Genomic DNA, 23,373 nt, shown 5'->3' with positions numbered 1-23,373 from the left:
GGATACATTTTCGAGGTCAAAACGAAATCATGTCAACGGTCAGAGGCCATTCTTGTCCTAGAATATCACGGAACTTTTTTATCTGTCGTATAAAAAGACACCATTCGTATTACTTTGGATGCATTTATTTCTAGAACGATGTATACGGGCAAGAGCCTACACGCGACTGCCACCTTTCAGATGTTTTCTTTTTTTCTATGACGACCCGCTTTCGAAATAACTAATTTTTCACTAATGACCTCGGATTAGTTAAATGTAGTCAATTTTATATTTTATTACCACGACCATTTTTCTATTATGTTGCAAATCGGTAGAGAATATGTAATATATACTTTGTTCTTGTAGGTATAAAATTCTTTTCATAGAACTCGTATTTGGGGCATGAAAATCGTTGAGCGATAGCCGATTTTACGGGAAAACTATGTAATGAAATTTTATACGCAACGAAAATTTAATTTTAACTTTTATATCGATCTTCAATAAAATGTGGTTTCTTGTATATTGAGAAATACTTGCGAGTTTATATGAAATTGATATTAATGATGTAATCGGAGATCATTCCTATAAATTTCAGTTAGGGGAAACTATATTTGAACATAAGTAATACTCGCGATCACTCGCGTTTTGTCTGCTGGTATAACTTACCCATCAGCAGGCCCAAATTTGTAGGTGTTTTTCCGGATTGCGGATCGTCAAGCATCTCTCCAGTGCTGTTTTGCGAGAGTGCCATAGAAATCGGTTCGCCCGAGAAACACGAAGCGAATAACAGAGAATCGATTTACGGTTAGGTCTATTCACAATTGTGTCTATTCACGGTAATATTACTGTATGCATTGACTTACATATCGGTCGTATGCTCCACCACCAATTCCGCCATGTCGTCGGTCCGTTCGATTATCTGCTGCACCTCCTCGAAACTCCGATCGATCAGAGACATGCCGGACCATTCTAGCACCTATAAATAGCCATTTCGTATCAATGTATATTATTTGATGATGTAAAATATTGTAAAATATCGATGCGAACATGTGGAAAATATTTTTATTGCTCTTTTAAGTGAACGCGCGTTTACTCCTAAAGTTATTTAATTGTAATTGAATCTAGATGACTGTTTTTATTTCATATAAATTATAATAGAGAGGCTATCACACACATTTATTATGTTGTTAGTATATTATTTTAAAAATATTTCTTACAAAAGATATCTTGTAAAAATCGAAATGTAGTTTCTTTTATTCGAATAATTAATAAGTTGAAATTTTGATTATGTGAATACTTATTACATGAATACTTTTTATCATGAATTTTGAAAAATAATAATAATAAGTTAAAGATTAAAATTATATTATATTATTTACTTTTTTATATTATTTTACAATTATTATATATTTCTATTTTTTGCCAATTGTGTGTGATGATTACTTTTAACGCTCTAAGTAGTTGCTCGTAAAAAACTTAACGATTTTTCGTGAAATATTTCAAAATCGTAATTTTTTTTTGTATAACTGCAGTGCAGAATGTCTCATCTCAGATATGAAAGAGGAGAGTAGAATGGCTCGGATTCCTGACGGTTCGAGACCGTCAGCCTCGGTCGTGAAATTAATGTTGAAACGCGTCTCGCCGAGGCAACAGGACCGAAATGCAATCGGTCGTAAAGCATCCGGTCCTTCCGGCGCTTTAAGCACTTTAATTATTTTAATTACTTGAGCGGATTGCCGTAACGAAGACGGCGAGATCGCCGCCAGACGGTAAGCTGTACAAACTTTTGGGGGAAATCGCCGTGTTAATCCTTAAGGCCACTTGGCCGAGAAGACATTAAGAAGATTAAGGGCCCGTGTTGGATGCTATTTGTTGTCGCGTAAGATGAAGAAGCGTGAAAATTGAAGTACAGCGGTTATACATGGCTTGGCTAACGGGAACGTGCGTGCTTCGTCAAGCGTAATCAGCAAACTTAATAAATTAGGTCCTCCAATTTTGAGTAAATTTTCACGGGTACAGATTTGATTCGCAATCTTATTTAGCAATGTATAACACTTTCTATATTCGCATCGTACTTTTCGTTGCGTGATGTGCGCAAGTGTAATTACATTTCAATTAGGTGTTGCATGCTAATTAGTGAGAATCGAATTAAACATCTGATTAGAATACTGCAATTATTTTGGAACGATGTAGAAAACTCACGGTAGAAGAAGAGTGAAATTTATATTCCCCGTTTTTTTTTTATAATGAAATATTAAAAGCACTCGCAACAAAACATTCGCAAACGAGTGTCGACAATTATTCTCAATATTAAATCGTAAAATTTACGAATTGTTTGTCGCATATTTGTTTCAATTATTACATGTTGTACGTGAAATTTGAAAATGTATTTGTCGCTGCTTTCTGTTGTATAACAATGCCTGTATATAAGACCCGAGGTCCTTTGAGAAACATTATACCGCGCGCGTTAATTACGGCACCCGACGGCTTTCAATTAAACCGCGAGTGGAATCGAATGCAAATCGCTCTATGTCGAGGAAGAAGGAAGCGCGATCGATACACCGCGGCTCTCTCTTGAATGGGAAAGCGTAAGAGCGAAAAATGGAATTGCGAATGGAAGTCTTTGGAAATCAATTTATCGCATTAACGAATTATAACGTCTGAGATAACTGTTTCATTGACGCTTAAAATGCTAAAAGATATCAAACGTATATCACGCGACGAAATAGTCAATTACTCACGTCCTCGTTTCATAATACATAGAAATGTGTATCTCGAATATGAGTTGGCCCATGTACAATTCTCTCAATTCGCTCATGTCGCGAGAATATTGCCCATGCATCCTCATGACAAGTTCGCCTCGGTACAACAGACCGATGCACAATTTTCCTTCGCGGACGTAACATTTATCGTCGTTGCGATATAGACAGCATCACGACTCATATTCGAAAGCTCATAACTCGGAAAATAAACTTTCCATCCGCGTTCATTTACTAGCAGATTTTCGCGAAATATTTGCAATTTAACGAGAAGAATTTTCAGGAGAAGTTAGAACGCAAAGCGCAAAGAATCTGAGGAGAAATGTGTAATTTTGAATTTTATGATATTTGATGAAACGCAAACGCAATAATGATAACAATGATATAATAATTATGCGATGCTCGAATCTATGTATATGTGTATGCTTGAGTGAAGCAAAGTTTTCCTTTTCGGATCAAGAAATGCCCGCAACGAGAGAAACTTTGCATTGAAATGAAAATATTTATCCAAGCAGGTGAAAAGGTGTTTCCAACTTTCCAAATATTGTCGAGTAGCTTTTGTATGCGAATCTTTCTGCCTTTGCATATTTCCAGATGCGATAAAGGGAGATTTGTAGGAGAGAGAGAGAGAAGGAGAAAGAGAAAGAAAAATATAGATAAAGAAATGATTTCACGCTGGCGGTATAGTAATGCAGAATTTTTCACTTGATCAGTTTTTGGTTCTATAAAAGTGAGCCTTTTTTGCTCCTTACTTCGAGAAGATTTCAAAGCATTTTTCTATGTCCATATATACACTTTGCTTACATTTGAATGGAAAATCTATCTCTTTAATGTATTTTTCGTTTATTGGACTCTACAGTATCTTTTTGTCTATTTATCATACATTTCTAGTATTCTTAAAATATTTTCGAATTTTATATTAGTTGCATAATTAACCTTCTTCTTAATTAGTTGTTTCGCTCGATTTCGAACATTATGACCCTTCTGCATATATCTGTGCGTTAGATATATGTATATAGGATCCACAATTTAACACCGATTCCGATCCGAAAAATTTTTAAAGAATAACATTTATATTACACCTTAAACATAACAGAACTATGTAGACACTCATCCGGAAAGTGAAGACGTACGGGCAAAGTACAAATTAATGTATGGAAAGTTAATGCGTATTGGAACATGTCATATTCATAAAAAAAAAGAATTAATTATAACAATGGTGTGTCTTTCTTGAATTGATGATTTTTTTCGAAATTAGATCGAAGAAAAGAACACACCATGGTATAATTAATTTCTTTCGTTGTTATCCTTATTTGTATATATCTGTGTGTCAGATATATGGAACTATGAAGTAAGAGTAAAGAGAGATATCTCCTATAGTGTAGAGCGGAAAAAATGGTCACGAAAAATATTCTATATGTGTCCAAGTTTACCGAATGGAATAACTTGAACCATTTCGTCGCCATCTTGAATCTTCGTATGTGTCACGTTCGTGTTACGTTCAGTTGGGCTAGGATTAGTAAGTGTGTAATGTTGGTGATAAATAGTTTTAATAATACATTTTAAAATGAGTTGAAAGGATCTGGAACGGTTTCACAGGTGCCCAGATAATTCGGGTACTCTATCGTTAATACGGGTATCCGCGTCAATACATTGCAGGTATCTACTCGTATTAATACATTATACAATCAAAATTATTTATCACCGATACTTTACACACTATAGTCCAGTAAAATGACAAAATTTGGAGGAAATAATACTGACTGGGCTGAAACTTTGTAAACAGGCTTGTTTTAGGGTACTATTTAACATATTAAAAGTCCCCACGTGTAGACGCTACGTTGCGGGCAGGGGAGAGTCCAAAAAGTCCAAAAAATTAGTTTCTCGCAAATAACTCGGAAAATATCAACTTTACGGAAATTTATGTAGATATTAAAATTGTAGCTTACAAAATTCCGCACAATTTCATTTTTTATTCAAGTCTGTACGACCAAATGGAGCAGAGATAGAATTTTTTTAAACACCGGTAGTTTTGCAACGCAACGAAAACGCGTACGCGCGTCGCGCATTTTTCGCTAATATCTCGAAAATGGACTCTTGAATCGAAAAATGTTTTAAATAAAAATAGTAGAGAATCTAATTACGAACAATTTCGTTTTTTATTCATTTTTGTACGGTCCAAATTCGCCGAGTTATTAATTAAAAGACAATTTTATTTTATGTTGATAGTGGATGTTTTGCATGTAAAAATCAGTATTAACTCTGAAAGTATAGGTTGTACACATATAGTATATATAATGAAAGTTAAAGAGAATAAAATTTTGAACATGTTGATGTATGCATGAATCCATTTTGGTAAAGATAGCTTGAAGTTAAGAGCAAAAAACATGAAAAAATGTCATTTTTTAGTGCATTTTGGAAAATAACTTTTTCTAATTGGTTGGAGGCAGTAATGTTATGTATTTTTCTTGAAGATATTTTAATTATCTTTAAAATGAGACGTTGTAGACCTTTTTTCATTGAAATGTTGATGAATTACAGGCGTTTAAATATTGAAGAAAAAAAATCAATTTCTGTTAAATTAACATTTTAGTCCAAAAATATATGGATAATAATTTTTCAAAAATTTATTTTACCTTGTTTTCATTACTTCATATATATATGAACGTGCTGGAGTAGTATAAGTCTTTCGCAAAGTATGTTTTATTTAAAAAAAAAGTTTATGAATATTGCTGTATTTTTGATAAATTGTGGAAAAATTGCATTATCATTCCTTTTTTTGTAAATATCTCCGTTTCTATTAACTTTACGAAAAAACTTCAAGAGACCGAAATTAAAGCTGACAAAATTTCCTATAAAATGGAGTTTATGACATGTAATTTTGAATGCATTGTGATAAGAAACTGGCGTTTCAAAAGACAGGTAAGTTTACGTATGTAGCAGATCATCACTATGAGTCGCCTGAAATGATGAAAAAACGTGTCCTTAACATTTTTCTGTACCTGTATTGAAGTGTCAGAAGTTATTCTTGGGGTCTTTCTGAATTGTTTGGTACTAAGCCGATATTTTTAGGACCGATAGTACTGTACATAGGTATTAAAGATTGAGAAGAGTCCGAAGTCAATATGCGGCGCGTGGCGTGGCAAACACATTACGACTCGTTTTATTTAAAAAATCATAACTTACGAACAAATTGACGAAGCTTAATGATCAAACACGCAAATTAAAGCTAAAAATAGTGCAAATGAGAAAAAAATATGAAATAATTATTAATTAAATAAGAATACTTAATTTCGTCGCCGCAAATTTAGTAATTTTTAAGTGGTACAGAAGGACTTTAAGGACTTAAAGAATGCTAGAAAAAGAATTTCTGAATAAGAAAAAACGAATTTGAAGTGTGACAGATATTTTTTATGTAAAAAAATTAATTTATTATTTATTATTATTATTATTAATATTATTATTATTATTTATTTATTATTTATTATTTATTTTTAATTTTTTTATTAATTTATTAATTTTTTAATTTTTTTTTCTTAAATTAATAGCATGTAAATGCAAATCAAATTGCACCGAGTCATGTGGCTGCAAAAAGGCAGGGTTAAGATGTTCTGACCTCTGTGCTAATTGCAAACAGAACGGCTGCCTAAATATGTTCGTATCTGACGAAATGAGCGATTCCGAATCGGATGAAGACTATTCAAATAGTGCGCAAATAAAGAAGAAGAAGAAGAAGACTAACAACTAATTTCCATCGTATCTCTTCTATGGCGATTATAAATTATTTAAATATTCATATTTCCTCAATTTTTCACTGTACAAAAATGAATAAAACACAAAATGGTTCGTAATTAGATTCTCTACAACTTTTATTTAAAACATTTTTTGATTTGAAAGTCCATTTTCGAGATATTAACAAAAAATGCGCGAAGCACGTACGCGTTTTCGTTGCGTCGCAAAACTACTGGTGTTTAAAAAAATTCTATCTCTGCTTTATTTGGTTGTACAGACTTGAATAAAAAATGAAATTGTGTAGAATTTTGTAAGCTACAATTTTGATATCTACATAAATATCCGTAAAGTTGATATTTTCCGAGTTATTTGCGAAAAACTAATTTTTTGGACCTTTTGGACCCTCCCCTGCCCGCAACGTAGCGTCTACACGTGGGGACTTTTAATATGTTAAATAGTATCCTAAAACAAGCTTGTTTACAAAGTTTCAGCCCAGTCAGTATTATTTCCTCCAAATCGACAAATTTCGAGTCATTTTACTGGGCTACTAACTAATACCCAACTAAACGTAACACGAACGTGACACATACGAAGATTCAAGATGGCGACGAAATGATCCACGTTATTCAATTCGGCAAACCTGGCCCCATGCAGCATACGAAACATTTTTCGTGACCACTTTTAATCTAGGTAGATACCTTTCCTTACTCTTACTTCATGTATGCATGGGACTTAAGGGGATGCTGGAGACAGGTCTGTTTTACCACGAAATTTTCAGACACACAAATCTTTTGATTGATTTCACCGAATTAAAAATTTTTTGTCCAGAATTAAAGTATGGACGATAACGAAGACGGCAGGCACCAATTGCGTATGAAAAACGAAAAAAAATTAGAAAATTACATTTTTATTTTTGATTCTGCGGTCGACTCATGACAACATTTGCTGCAGATAAAAGTTTTAGACTGTGTACGTATACAAAAACCTTGCAGCCGTCACGGAAATACAATAAAGAAGAATCCTGTGCTTGCAGAAATGAGCTGCGAGCTTTAGTATAAGAGAAAAGTATGTTAGAAAATTTCATAAATAAGATGTTACGCGTCTCCCCGATATCAGCCAAAAACTCTGCGCTCTGTATGTATGTGTAAGAATCGGTGAGCACTTCTTTATCGACGCTGGTCGAGTTTGCCTGCGCTCTGTATGTATATGTAAGAATCGGTGAGCACTTCTTTATCGACGCTGATCGAGTTCGCCCGTGACTCCAGCATCCCCTTAATGATTTCGAACGGCAAATATATAAAGGAGTGCTCGTGGCAAGATACGTTTGCCCGTATACTCTCGGTGGGTTGCCATTATACCTTCCGAAAGGTGGCGATCGAATAAAAACCGACTTCTTGGTCGGATTTGAACTCAGATCTCCGGCTCATTAGAACAGCGCACATCTATCTGCGTCACGATCGCTATGTACACGATTAATACTATTTCGTATTTCATGTACATGATTTCAGTTAATGTACAGTTATATAATTCCCTTGCGCCACACCATTTCCCTCGAGTGCAGATCCTAAAATGTCCAAAACAAAAGATTCTCGAAAATTAATGAAAGTTTATATAGAGGGATTTTTAATGGTGCTGTTTCAAGTTAAATTAAAAAAATTTTTGTCATAAACTTTTATGACAACTTTTGTTATAAAAGTTTACTTGTTTCAGTCATTAATTTCTTGTAAAACTTTAATATAATAAAATATCTTGTGATGAGAATATTCGGAAATTTTTATTTTTCTGATAGCCACATTTTTTTTCTGAGGCAACATTTTGCAAATTGGACTTAAAAATCGTGTTCAGCACATTTAAAAATCCGTAGTTACCCTTTGCTTCAAAATTATATAGCAGCTCTAATATAGCAAAATATTTCATGACGAGAAAATGCATTTTCGCGGTAATGAACGCAAAGTCCAAAACGACTAGAATTTGCATCATCGGCAGTCAAGGGGTTAAGTAAGCTAAAATCTCTTCGAATTTTCTATCTCCTCGGCTAAAATACCTCTCCTCGTTTTTTTTTAAGAATTATTCTTCACGTTTTGATAATCAGGCTCGGTTCAATTCGCAATCATGTTATCTTACGCACACGTATTCCGCATTATTACACACGCGCACAATTTTCTATCTCGGTGGTTCAGAACGAGCTTTCGAGCGTTCACGTCACATTGTGTATCCACGTGGACTTTTTTTCCTCATTACCTTGAACTCTTATTGTATAAAGGGAAGATTGCGGATGCGGTAACTGGATATACGGGAAATGACGCGTTTGAAAGCGATCAGCAGCCAGTTCGTCATTTCCATGATCCTCGTTCATTGTACGATATATATTGCATCTTTCAGTCAGAAAAAAAATCCAGTCGTTCGTGAGACACGCCGAAAAATACTCATAGAACATGGGCGGCGGACACAATGCCGCGAAGTTAACTAAAAAATGCCATGTGTTTCAAATACCAATCTATTGGTATAATACAATTGAAAGCTATAATATATCGGAGTTAAAATCAACAGTTAAAACTACAATCTGGTACGATATATGCGAGATGTGAAATGCGGGTTACCGAAGTTGCGGTATACACGGGATGCGGAAACGGCGACATTTATTACAGGAATTACAAAATAATCGATTTCGAATCTGTTTTGTGCTTCTATATTGCAAAATTACCTCGATATAAGTTAATCCTTTCTAATTAATTTTGATATAATAATAATAAAGTTATATGAATTTGCTATTATTTTCTTACTTCGTCTGCGCAGATATTATTTATTCTCCATTGAAATTGAGATTATTATACCAGATAGAAGTTTTATTATCTGTCATTTTCTCTGTCTTTATCTTTCTCTCTTTCTATTCTTATATATATATAGGTTTTAATAAAATATAATTGCTAGAACAAATCAGATCAAGGTTAGTGATTGGCATAGAACTATCTTTAACCTTTTTTTTTAATATAAGCATACATAAACAGCTGTAATAAATAGAAGATGCTCTACGTTGAAATTAGCTTCTTTTTTCCTTCTTTTTAAATCAGTTTTATCACATTACTTTACTCGTTTATTTACGATGCACAAGAATTCCGTATATCACCCCATTTGAAAGCATTATTTAAAATAAGTGACTCGCGTGCGCCTCTCGTTGCGACTGTTCAGTCCTCGAAAAAGACCTCTCCTTACTTTCGTGTCGTTCCAAAAATTTACAACACGCCATTCGTTTGCAAGAGTGGAAATACGAAGGCCGTATTCGAGCAATAGCAAATCTGCCTCTCGCGACGCTTTGCGACAAAGAGGGGAGAGCGTCATGTTTCGTCATACATTTTTCGCTTTATAATGACGCGAGAAAACCGTGTTTGAACGACGCGCGATGTAGAGATAAAGCGTGAAACGTGAGATTAATGTAGGTCCGCCCGTATAGAATATTCGCGTGATAAAGGAAATATCACGACTAGCGACAGATATACGTGAATAGATATACGCGGGACGTGAAAATTTTTTTCAACGCGTTGGCAAAAAATAAAATTGCAGAAATTATGGTATACGTTTTTACGGAGAAACACTACAATTAAAAGACCGCACAATACGCTGTAAATGCAATTTGGCACAATTCAACGGCGAGATTTCACAGAGAAATACGCCGGATAAAACAAAATATTCTTAAGTCTTAAATTTTGTTATTTATTTGAAAATTATGACTTTTTGGTAGTTTTTTAATTGTTTAATTGATTGAAAAGTTAGTAAGATATTTGATTAGCAAATTAAAGTAGGAGATGCTTTTCTATTGAAATAATAACGTTAAAAATTTTCGAAAGTATTTATTTATGTACAGTGGAATATTCATTCACAATATTTTATTTTATATTCATTTACTATATTAACTTGCAGTAGAGACGTTGCATATGCGCTGTAAACAACTTTTAATTTTCATATTTTTTCTTTGTGGTGAGCTGACCGCGTTTCTATCTATTGTTAAATTACTTTATATTTTCATTCATATTTATGTATAATTATTGATTTATTGGCATCGCGTAGATGTTACAAACATCGTATTATAAGTATTTGTTCAATAAATATTCAATAAGTAACAAATTGAAAAACGTAGAAGAGAGTGGATATAAAACGCTTTATTTATTTCGTTAGATTTTATTTATTATAAAAATTAAATTTATTGTGAAATTTATTTAATTTTTTACAACAGAATTTTTAAATTTTTATCACAAAATATATGAATGTAGTTATGAAAACATTTTCAGTATATCGGCAAATTTATCTTATGTTGAGTTTGACTCACCTAATACGGTAAAATTGATATTTTAGACTTACTTTTTATTATCATAAAATTGAAATTGAATTAAAATAAAAGTAATATATTTTTTCAAAAAATTAACAAACTGGTCAGTTCATAATCAAGTTATGATTAATGAAATATTAAATCAAGATGGCACATGATGTGAAAATAATATTACGTTATTTTATTTCATATAATAGCATTGTAAATTATTTTAATTCTATTAATATTGAAATCTCTTTCCCAATCTCAATCTTCCAAGATAAACGTTCAATTCTCGTTTCTAATTTAATTCAAGCTATTGTTAAATTTGATTTTTTAATTTACGTTTTTATACAGCATGCTGTACAAAAGTGTTCATTTTGTTCAGCGCAAATTTTGTTCATTTATCGATATCTATATGTACATTTGACGTATTTCAAAAATATTTCTCTTACTGAAACAGAATTGGACAAAATGCGAGAGATTGGAGACACGCGAAATTTAAAAAAGTATTGGCCTGACTTTGGGGAAGGCCCAGGTCCGACTAGGACTTGCGCCATTATGAATGAATGAATGGAATTGGCACTGAAAGTTTCTTCTATTACGATTTATCGAATCACGTCGCTGATTAACAGCGTACTATGTTCTCGTTGACATTAAATTTCATTTCCAACGTATAAGCCGGCGCGATTACGACGTTCATATGACGTCAGGAGCAAACGTTGTCAGAACACGAGATGCTGGGGGTTGGACTTGCTGTTCGATCGACTCGATGTCAAACTTTATTGTTATTAATTACCGCGTGGGAGATTGTCCATTAACGGCGAATGTATATGTGTTAGGTACGCGATGCACCGTTGTAATTCACTGCACCGATAGATACATCACGTCGGCAACACGGCGCAACTATATAAGAACAGTCTAAAGATTACGTATGCGAATCTTCGTCGATATATAATGTATAAGATATGAGATACGGATTGCGAGAAGAAACATTTTGAATCTCAATTTTCACGTTACTTTTTATCTCGAAAAAATAATATACAAACATTATCCGATATGAGATGAGATTCTCAATTCGTCGATAATAGTTTAATCTGAATTCTATTTTCGTTTCATCAAACTTTATGACGGATTCTTTAACTTCTATTCGATCCTTTTATTGCAACACAATTGATGAAAGATCAACATTCGTTTTAAATTTGAAACGTGTGAAACGTAAAACCCGCGTTTACGATTTTTTTTGTCCGGTGCGATACAAAATGAAAGATCAATATTTAATTACGCTCTCGTTCCTGTTTCCAGGTCCGATTTAGTAGGAACTTTGTTCTCGCGGGGTTTCTAATTACTTCGCACCTCTGGCGAGAAGAACGCTTTTTTTATCTCCATTTCTCTTTGTTTTTCTTCTCTTTTTTGCTAGCCATTATTTAATGTGTCTAACTAAAGTAATAGATAGCATGAAAAGACAGCATGAAATACTTTTATCTATTTAAACATATATACATAAAATAAAACAATATATGCATTTATGTTTACATTAAATGCATTATATAGACCAAGTTCAATGATTTTGATAACAAATTACTTATAAGATTTTATACAGCTCGTATATATTGTATATTATGTTTAAAACTTATCTACAATAAACATTTTAAAAACTGAAACCGCTATGTAAAATACGTTTTAAAATTTCCTAAAGAGAAATTCAAATTATAAAGATAAATCGCAGTAATCTAAAAATAATTAAGTAATTCTACTGGTACTGTTATGGTTATTGTAAGGCAAAGTTTTTTTTGCTTCACCCCTTTGCATATGTGTAAGCATAAAATGCAAATAAAGTTCATTCATTCATTCAATCTAAAAATAATAAAAAAAAAAAAAACATTTGAAAGTTTTAAGCTGTTACATTTTATAAAAGTTTATCGAATCAGGATTTGATTAAAAAACATTATACACGTAAATTGCAAAACTTGTTCGTATAACGATCTTCTTATCATCTTTTTGCCTATAAAATCGGGACACTTGTCACAAGTATTGTCGAGACTCTTGAAGAAATTTAGAGGGTGGCAGTTGAAGTATATAATCCTGCTGGCGATAAAAACTTGCCTGGAATTTGGTCGTATCGAAATGCGATCTCGGCGATTGATCTTCGAGAGGTTTCGCCTGGCAGGAAGAAGTTTAATTATCTTTGGGATTTAATGAGATCGTGGGGAAAAGATAACTTTAAACCATGACGCTCTATAGATATATGTGTGTCTCTTTCTTTCTCTGCGACAGATGCCCATCCTTCTTAAATTCTACGAGATTTTATTTCTTAGGACCGGGATTGTTTGACAAAACTCTTGCAAGGTGAATAAGAAAAAGATTTCCCGCTTTCGGGCTGCACTCTCAAAAAAGATTTCTAGATACAATACTATTAGGATTGAAATAGGGCCAATCATATTTAGAATTGAAAGAAGAATATTTTAATCTTAAATAGAGGAATTTTTAAATCTAGAATAATTCTGAGAAAATTAGAGGGATAGCATCAAGATTATTTTATTCTAGATTTAAGAATTCCTCTATTTAAGATTAAAATATTCTTTTTTCTAAAAGTCTAATTTAAGAATTCCTTTATTTAAGATTAAAATATTCTTCTTTCAATACTAAATATGATTGGCCCTATTTCGATCCTAATAATATTGTATCTAGAAATCTTTTTTGAGAGTGTGGAACTTTTTTCCCTTCGTTTTAATAAATTGAGTAATTGTTTTATCGTCAAATCGGCAACTTATCCATTTTTTATCGTAAACTCTTGTCGCAAAAAGAGAAGTGCTGCTAAATATGGGTTTGAACTCGTGACGACAAATATGTTGTACTCAGGTGCAAATCTAGATCGAGCTGGTTATATCGCATATGCGAGAGAAGGTTGAGTTTTTTTTGCGAGGTTCATATCGCGATTCTGTTTTCGACAATTATTACAGGAAATTGCTTTCATAAATCACGTCTTTGTTCTGTATATGATATTATCTATACTTGCACGCAAAATGACGTGAGCGGTTTAAACCCACGATTTTAATAATAAGTACTTTCCTTTTTTATGAAAATAACGATGTAAGATAAATCAAATTTTGTATTAACTATTTACACTACTATAATAGACGCAGTTCTCGTTTTATATAGTATAATAGGCGTTTTCTCGTTGTTACGCAGATTAATAATTGATACCGAACTGTAACGTATTCGTAATAGTAACGGCAGTAATCAAATGTTCGGATAAGCACGGAATATTGACAAAATCACTTTTGAGCACATGACAATTGTCATTTTGAAATGAAGAAACTTGATTACCACATGGTCGAGATATAACAGTAGAAATAGACGGGGCATAATCGCGGAAATTATGTATGATTCTAGCATTACGCCTGTCTATTCCAGAGCTCGACAGTAGCGAATTGGTCGTCATTTCGAATGGATCTCGCCGAGAGAGTTTGTTCGTTCCGATTTTACAAGCGACGGGATGTAAGCGGATTAAACAAAGCATTACTGAATTCGCGGAACACACGAAGGCGCCGTATCGCGGATTTTCGTTCTAGCTCGAGTAACAAGCACGTCACACTTGTCTCGACCGTTCACGTTTTTCGTTTTCGCGTTTTCGCGGTGTAGGGTCGCACGGCTTTCTTGATTCCGATTCAATATTCATCCGCCGATAAAAGGAAAGCAGGATGAACGCGAGCAATGTCTTTTTCCGTTTTCCGAGGGGAAATGCGGTGACGAGAAATGCGAGGCCATTCCGTGACATCTGCACGTTCCTTATTAGACGTTGTTGCTGAGCGCAAGAGAGAAGCCCATCGACGATAAATGATCGTCGTCAGGGAATCTTTATGAAAATGTAATGATGGTAAACAGGAGCGAGAGAGCGTCTTTTCGTTGCTCCGCGATCGATCAATCATCCGGCGTATATACCTATGTCTATCTATGCCGACCCTTTGTGCGCGATGACACTCGAGGGGCAGATAGAGCGTCCAAAGGACACTTCCCGCCTTTTTGCACGGTCTGACGTTTGAATGGCATTTGGGTATCGTGGTGTTTAACTTATTTATTGTCCAAGAACGTTTTGCCTTGAATTTTGCATTGCTTGGTCGGTGGATATGATATATTAATATATATAATTGAAGCACTTATAGACATAGAATACGTTATTAGTATATATTATGTTCAGTAATTATGTTCACATAATAATAAAACTGACTACAAATTAGCGCATAATATGCCGGGATGTGCAGTTTATTAAGGAAAATTGATCAATTTGAATGTTAGTACGAATTTACGCAAGTGAGCAGAACGATTCTTCACTTGGCTCTCTGTCAGTACTTCAACTTTAAATTTAATTAAAATGGATGCATCGAGGGATGTCGATATTTACACGTATTTATCGTTTACAATATCCGATGGGTAACGATAAACATCTCGTGGGAAAATATTTCCGTACTATATTCCATGTAGTATTTTCTCGGGCATTCACGTTACGTTATATTGTTTAATAGCGTTACCTTGCATGAGCTGATAAAATTTACAAAGAGTTAGAGGCGATATGGGCAGAGTTATTGTATTTTAAAAACGGCTCACGATGATTCTGAACGAAACAGCAAAGTTAATACTGTAATCTCCGCTATACGAATATCCGACCGATTAAAGTATCAATAACAGGTATCAATAACATTATTCAAAGTAAGGTTCAATTTTCTTTATAAAAATGATAAAAATGGAATTGTAAATTTTTATGTAAGTAACTAATTTAACAATAAGATATAAAAATTACTGGATATTAATTTAAATCTCTTGTTAGATATTTTTTATTAAATAAATTGACGTCAAGTTCTTATTATAAATATGACTATTGACACTTGAAATAAATAGGATGCGTGACTCCAAAATATTTAGCGTTCCAAAAATAAATTAGATAAAATATACAACTAATACAAGTAACTAACAACATTTCTGTAAAATTTCTCCGAAATGGAAAGAAAATTAAGGATAGACACGATAGGCAACTTTCAGGATTAGTTTAGATTTATACGTGAAAGATGCTCTTGTTATATAATCTCCAGGAAATGTTACGTTGGATGTAATACACATTAACGTACCTTGTCGCCTTGTTGCAATCCAGCTTTCTCGGCGGGGCCACCCGGCACGGTCCACACGATACACGCGAAGGTGCGCCCGTCCGACCCCGTCTTGCCGCCTACCACCCTCATGCCAAATCCACGCGCTGCAACAAAGAAACGTTGGTTAAGAACGAAATATGCACATCGGTGAAAAGCAGTTACAGCGCCGCAATTTCCGCGGCTATCTCTCATCTCCGTGGGTAGGATTTGCGTCATCGGGCCGAGAACATACCGGGCTCGTACACGTGTCGCTACGCCAGTGCCGTTTCGAAGAGAAATGCAGTTTACGTTTCGCAGCGGCGTAACTCGCTCGCAGCTTTCCCCCTTTCCCCACAGTAGAATTTATGTATGTACTCGCGAGTGCGGCCGAAGCTGCAACATCGAGTCTAGGAAAATAATTAACGCCCACGCTCGTTGTAAACGCGAGCGGCAATTGCGTCGATTGTTGGGATAACTCAGTCACGTTGTTAGCGAATCTAATGCGCATGCGAGTGCGTAATTTAGCTTTGCGAATTGTTATCCGATCGTTGAAATTTCTATTTTTACAATCAAAAATAATTTAGAGAACAATATCAGTTTTAATAAAATAATGATGGTTGGTAACATGGTAACCTTTTATTTTAGTCTCTGCAATATCACAGACGAAGGCGGATTCAGAATTTCTTTTTATGACGTTTTTATATCAATTATAAACTATTTTAAATATCGTATAAAGTTAAATGAATTATTTTCTTACATCATCTTTCAAGAGTAAGAGAAAGATTTTAGTAAAGTAAATCTAAAATCTACAATCTTTAGTTATACGCAAATCCCTCTCTAATTCATGCTGACAGAGCTATTTCAATGCCATGTTTCGGTAAATTCAGGAATTAAGCGCATTACAACTGAAATACAATCCGACATGACCAAGCCAATTTCGAGCTATTGGCTCCAAGGATTTCGTAACATCTGTATAAACCCTCGCATCACGATTAACCACGCGGACTCGACAGACAACCTTCTATTACCGGTAACCGTAAATTCTGCGATCTCTAAGTGGATGAGAACTTGTGCGACGTGTCCGCAAAAACTTTGAAAATTACTTGGAGGGAAAACGGGCAAAAATAAATCTCGTTTTACTTTTATTTGATCTTGTACATCATATGGATTTAGATACATATATCTGTATCGGACTGGCTTAACACAATCAAAGTAATTTATGGAATTGATTATACGAATTGACCTTTTCTGGAAAGGGTACCAATTTGTTAGGAAAGCAGGAAGATTAACAGATACCCCAAAAGTCAAAGGGGCATAATTTTAACTCTAATTGCGATATCCATACAAATACCATATAAGCATAAATTTGAAATTTATTTCAAGTATGTTTGCGAGTTAGTTTGTCATATCCGGCGGAAATCGAGTTTGTTGGAATTGACACACAAATTAATGTAGTCGCGGAATTGTAGAAAATATCGCACAGTCGTAACTGTTCTCAGCCGAATGATGGATCGATCGCGTTTATGCCGAGAAAATATAAGACAGATTGTAAGTTTCGCGCTATTTGTGCAAATAATGCAATATAATCCTCTATGATATTTTAATAAGGGAAAGTTATATAACAATAGTAGGCAGGGGGAAGGGCGCAGGAAGGAGGAAGCGATAAAAACGGAGAGATTTACCGATATAATAGCATATAACATTCTTAATTAATTCTGGCTGCATAGCGATGATAAAAAATTGCCAAGTTGGTTTTTCGCATTTTTATACGTGACATTGCAACAGCATTTCGCTTATTTCCCACGTTTACAGCGTTTGCTATTTAAGACTTTTTTATATGAATTTTATAGACTGCAGTTGGAATGTACGAAAACATATTTATTTTGTTAATGGATTAATAATAGGTAAAATGTAATAGGTAATGTGTTTAAGTATTGCTCTAATTTGAAAATATTATTTACATGATATATCTATTACCTTTTCTTATTATGAATAATTTAAAATTTAGAGATTTAGATATGAAAATGATTTAATTAATATTAAAATGATTTTGAAAGACGTGTTTAATGCACAACATTTTTAAAAAACGTGATCAGGATTCCATCTTTATCCTTTATATATACTTGCATCACACTACGAAATTTCGTGTTGTTTTTTTCTACATTGCAGTCGAGTATTACACACAACTGCCTTCTTCTATAAAATCTACTCTATCTTCTTTTCGCACCCGGAGACTTGTTTCATCTTATCACTAGCTTTCTCACTAAACTCAATAAACTAGCATCCATGTATTTTTATTCGTTTCGGCCTGATCTCGTGTGCGTACTTTAATTAAATGATGTCATGGGTGATTTGTGTGTTGTGTGTCGTGAATGCGTGCTGCGTGCTGTGCTTGAACGTGTGTTATTGCTTTGTGCGTTTACTTAGGGCGTCTATAATGCGGTAGATATGCTTTATAACAGCAATATTCTTGGTGGCTTACATGTACTTTTCTGATTCTTATATTTTATCTATCTTGATCTTGTAGTTTCAGAAATGTTATACATTGCAATAAAAATATAATTGTTATTATATCAATATAGGATAAACTAGGGTAAGATGGCCATACAGGAAAGATGGCCAACTTATGTTCTTTCAATCTAGCTCCCCATGAAACATCAAATGAATATGGGTTGGTGGCCATCTTTCCGGTATGGCCATATCTTACCCGAGTTTACCCTATGTAAATAATGAGAGTAACAGATATATTAGTGTTCAATTGGAAATCAATCTTCAAAATTATTTAATATTTATTATCTACTATCAAATGAGAGTAACAGATAGATTAGTATTCAATTGGAAATCAATCTTCAAAACTATTTACCTAATATTTATTATCTACTATCAACAGTTTTAAATGAAATTAAGCTGTTAATATTAAAAATGTCTAAAATTTGTTTCAAGTACTTTAAACATTTTACTTTTGATGTAACGAGGGGAAGGATCAATGTATAAATGGCCCAATACACGTTTGAATTTTCGACATGCATTTTTCATTTTACTATTTCACCGATTGCGGGATATTTTCTTTTTCTCTCGATCTGCACCCTCGTCTTCGGCATGTGATATCAAGATCATGTCACCGGACGACATGGGTGTTGTATAAAGATTTTCGCTGGAGATGCGATGACAGTGTGGATTGAAAGGGTATAGGAAAAGAGTCGAGATGTCGGAGGCATAGTTTGATATACGGCTGACAAATACACGAGCGTTGTATCGAACGAGCCCTTACGCCCATTTCTCGTGCAATGCGCATAGTGCCCAGCCAACATTTTCGCTTTCTACGCGCCTAAGCTTCCGTGGTTGACCGTGCGCCATTCTTGCGCATTGCCGGCAATGGTATTGTCCCTATGTGTATTGGCATGAGAAATTCGAAACTCGCGCGCGAGGAGAACCACTTAATTAAGTATTATCGTACTAGCCGCGCGGGTAATTTCGTTCTGATGTGTACGAATTAATCCTGTTGCTGCCGCGCGTAATTCTGCCCCCCTTTCGTATACTCGAATCGTGAAGGAACATTCAGCAAGTGCTGTCGATACATTTCAACGATTGTGAATAGAGACGTTTTAACTTTCTGGCGGTAGTAACAATGCTGTAATCAAGAACGAATATAGAAATATATTGAATACAGAAAAATATTGAATATAGAAACTATAGAAATGAAAAATGTTTGCTGGAAATAGTATTTTCGTTACGATAATATAGAAAATCTACCTACAGTATTATAATAATTTATAATATAGTAATATTCATATTTGTTACGTTATAGTAACAAATTAATATAATAATATTCATATATGTTACGTTATAAATCTGTACCTTAGAGATATAACGAATCGTATCGCCAGTTTTGTCAAGATTTGAGTTAATACTTTTTCCGATGTTCCAGAGGCTTAAATCGTATAATGATAATAGTCTTATCCATTATTACTAATTTCTAAAATACAATGTTTAGAAAAAGTCATATTGGAAATTTTCATAGCGCTTTAATTTTGATCAGGTACAGCGTGTTATTGACATGTACTATTAAACGAATCAGTTAAAGTACTTTATTAAAAATTCAACAAATTAAATTGCTACTTTTATTTTATGAAAGTAAAGAATACCTACGTGTACCGAAAAAGAATACCATTTCCCTATTTAAAACTTTAAATTTTCTTTTCTGTAAATTCATAATATAATGGAGATATGATTCTTTACCTCTAAGGTACAGAAATATGATTTGATTTTCCGTTCAAATAAATGCTATTTGAATTTTGAGGAAACTAGTGCTAGTTCACAATGAACTCGTAGAAACAATATCAACGATTCGTCAAACGTACCGTTGAATGAAATCATCGCAGTTGACAAAGAGTCAAAAACTTGACGTATTTGAGATGAATCAAGTTAAAACCTCACCACGTCGATGTCTCGCGGTCGAGTCAGTCAGGATTTTAAATTCGGTAGTCATCGAATATCAATTCTACCAATGAATCGGTTGTCATTCCGAACTATCGTATTGACCGACGTGAAAACCTGGGCGTTTGCACAAACGCGACTTTAACGAGATACGACATAGACGCGACGTCGTACCATTTAATTGATCAACGTCATCGAGTTCTCGAGCGCAGCGGGATTATCTATTAATGCTCTGACGAACTGGTTAAGGAGAATCTCGTTTGCGTCAGGATAGCTCCCAGAGTAATCTGGTTAGAGGTTTCGCTCGCACGCTATGGCAATTATCAATAACCATCAGTTATGATCATTTTGTGATCTGTTGTGATCGATTTTGATCAGTTATGATCCATTCATGAGTGCACAAATTTGATTTACATTGTTTCTTGTAGATACTTATTTGGAAGAATTGTATTTTTTGTTACAAAATTAATTTTAATTTTTCAATTCTTGAATCCATTACTTCTTGAATTTATGAATATACTCGGATCTGTATGTAAGCTTTAGATATGGTAATTTAATTAAATTTAACAAAAAAATTCTAAAACGTATTTCAAGAAAATTTCGCGTTCGCATAAAACAAATATTATCAAACTCGAGACCTATACGTTCACATTCGTTTACGAAGCAAAAAGGAATATAATGAACGCTCAAAAAATGACAAAGTTAATTAAAATTCACGTTGGTGTTCAACAACTTGCAAGAAGCACGGTCTAATTACGAGTAAATGTGCAAATTCCTTAATTATAGACTACATGCTGCTCATTTACACGTGTTGCTGCGTGCTTGCGATAATGATGTTAATTTTAAATTATTGTTATCATGGAATTATTTTAAGCATGTATAAATTAGAACTTTATTATAATTACATATTTTGCTGCTTAGCTTAACTGCGATATTTGCCAAGAAATACCGTGATGTTTATTATTAAAAATAAATTTTATAATTACACGTGGCAAACCATGAGTGTACAGCTAGATAGTAGGAAAGGACAGAGAAATGGCCGCGATAATGGGAATTGCGTCTGTTCATAGCCACAATAGCGTACCTGTTGCGGACAGTTCAGAAGCTCAAGGCGTAACCCCTTTATGGATTCCGTTTCTATAGATGATTTTCTCATTTCCTTGACCTTCTTTTTATTCCTCAGTCATTTCTCCAACTTAGTAGAATTTAGTTACTATTTTAAATTAATTTGACGAAATGTTGATAAATCGTCGCACGAATATGATAGTACATTATAATTTGCTGCATATGACGTTTAACAATGTCAACAATAAGATTCATGTACCTTGATATATTTTCTTAATTAATTGAAATAAAATGCATATTATTCTTATTATTTTGCTTTTAACTAGAAATATCTTTGTGAAACAAACCAACAGTTTTGAACTGTTTTGTATAAAATAAAATGAAAATGGTAATGATTTGATCGCGTATTCTCTCGTACGCTTTCTGTGATAAATCTGACACAAAAAATCCTTGCTCGAGACCCATGTAAATAATAATAATGACAATAGCTTTCATCTACGCTTGCGATGCAGTACACGTAAACTCGTACTTTTTCTCGCTCATTTCCATTAAGTTTGCCCGTTTGCACGGATTGCCGGTCCTCGATCCTTGAGGGTAGATTATTCTAAATGTTCAAATGAGAAAAAAGTTTTACGGAAATATTAACATTCGGATGGTGATCTCCCTCGTGAAACGGCATTGTTGAATGCAAACGAGCGCTTGATAATTTGGAAACATTATCAAAAAACCTCCAGCAACAGAGAGACTCGACATAAATCACAAAAAAGAAAGAATAATGCTGATGTCGAATAAGTTTGTTGTATTTCTGAATAAAAAAGTGTGAACAAAGCACGGTTTATTTTTATAAAATAAGGACGCGTTTTATTTTACGGACGAGAGATCCGTAATTTCACGTTTTATTAAACGTATACTTTCCATAAAACTCACTCAGAATTGTTTATTTAAATGATGTTCATAAATGTTTACGAAATTTCATCTTTTCACAAGTACATGTCACATATTTTTTAAGAATCTTTGAATGTATGTTACATGTAAATTTAAATCGCCACTTTTTTCTGCATTGAAAATGTATACGATCTATCAAGATCCATTTTTATGACGACATTATCAAACTGATAGATTACAGTTTTATACGGTTGTGCGTCGCAAAGCAGCAGTTTAAATACATTATGTCGAGATTAAAGACCGATTCCTCGTGTGCGTAATTAAACCTCCGCGATAAGTCCATGTTTTTCCGCGTTATTCGTTGACGTCGTTTAATTATAATTATTGTCCAAGTGAAATAAATCGTCTCTCTACCTACTGCTGTTCTTGCGTGAAGTATAACGATGTCACGCGCATGGAGGCGACAAAGCGAGAGGCGTTTCGCTTTAAATTATAGTTTGCAGCAGCGCGACACGATATAATTCATACTCTGAAAAACGTGACTTACGGATTAATTTGCATTGTTGCTGAGGTTTACACGCGAGCGTCGTCACTCATAGAGAATTTTTACAGTTTTGCGTGTCTATCGCAAACAATCGGGTTTTTTTTTCTGTTGTCGAGACCATGCACACTCCCGAGTTACCACCCGCTCCTGTTCCGCGATTTGCATTTTTCGAGCAACACCGAAAGCGTCCGTCACTCAACGATTATCTATTTAATCCTCTAACATTTACGCAATTGCGTTTTGTTTTAAACCGTGTTAAACCGCGAAGATCGAAAATGAGCTTGTTATTGTTATACATTATACCGCTTATTTTGAGGTTAATCATGGATCTATACATCAGCTTTGAAATCGTACACTCTTTGGTTATTAATGCATTAATTGTCATTAATGCTTTATGTTGAACAACAATATACTAAATTTCTAATACAATGATGGATTATTAGATCCCATTTAATTATTTGATTCATATTTATTTGAAAGATAGCAAAGTATTGATATACTTCAGAATTGTCAAATTTTTAATCATTCTTTCTAGTTTTATAT

The 23,373-nt window shown here is 33.9% G+C and overlaps 1 protein-coding gene across 1 annotated transcript in view; it reads right to left on the bottom strand.

The window, feature by feature from the left end:
* LOC112457173 (regulating synaptic membrane exocytosis protein 2-like) overlaps window positions 1-23,373 on the bottom strand; it is a 166,659-nt gene that overhangs the window by 30,969 nt on the left and 112,317 nt on the right. The window contains exons 12-14 of the mRNA XM_025020091.1: window positions 15,900-16,024; window positions 843-955; window positions 646-710 (exon numbers count right to left, since the gene is read on the bottom strand). Of these exons, the coding sequence (XP_024875859.1) occupies window positions 646-710; window positions 843-955; window positions 15,900-16,024 (303 nt within the window). The remainder of the gene's footprint in view (window positions 1-645; window positions 711-842; window positions 956-15,899; window positions 16,025-23,373) is intronic.

Source organism: Temnothorax curvispinosus, unplaced genomic scaffold (assembly GCF_003070985.1).
Source record: "Temnothorax curvispinosus isolate PA1 unplaced genomic scaffold, ASM307098v1 QBEX01007563.1, whole genome shotgun sequence".
NCBI classification, from domain to species: domain Eukaryota; kingdom Metazoa; phylum Arthropoda; class Insecta; order Hymenoptera; family Formicidae; genus Temnothorax; species Temnothorax curvispinosus.
This window is presented reverse-complemented; position numbering and strand designations above follow the sequence as displayed.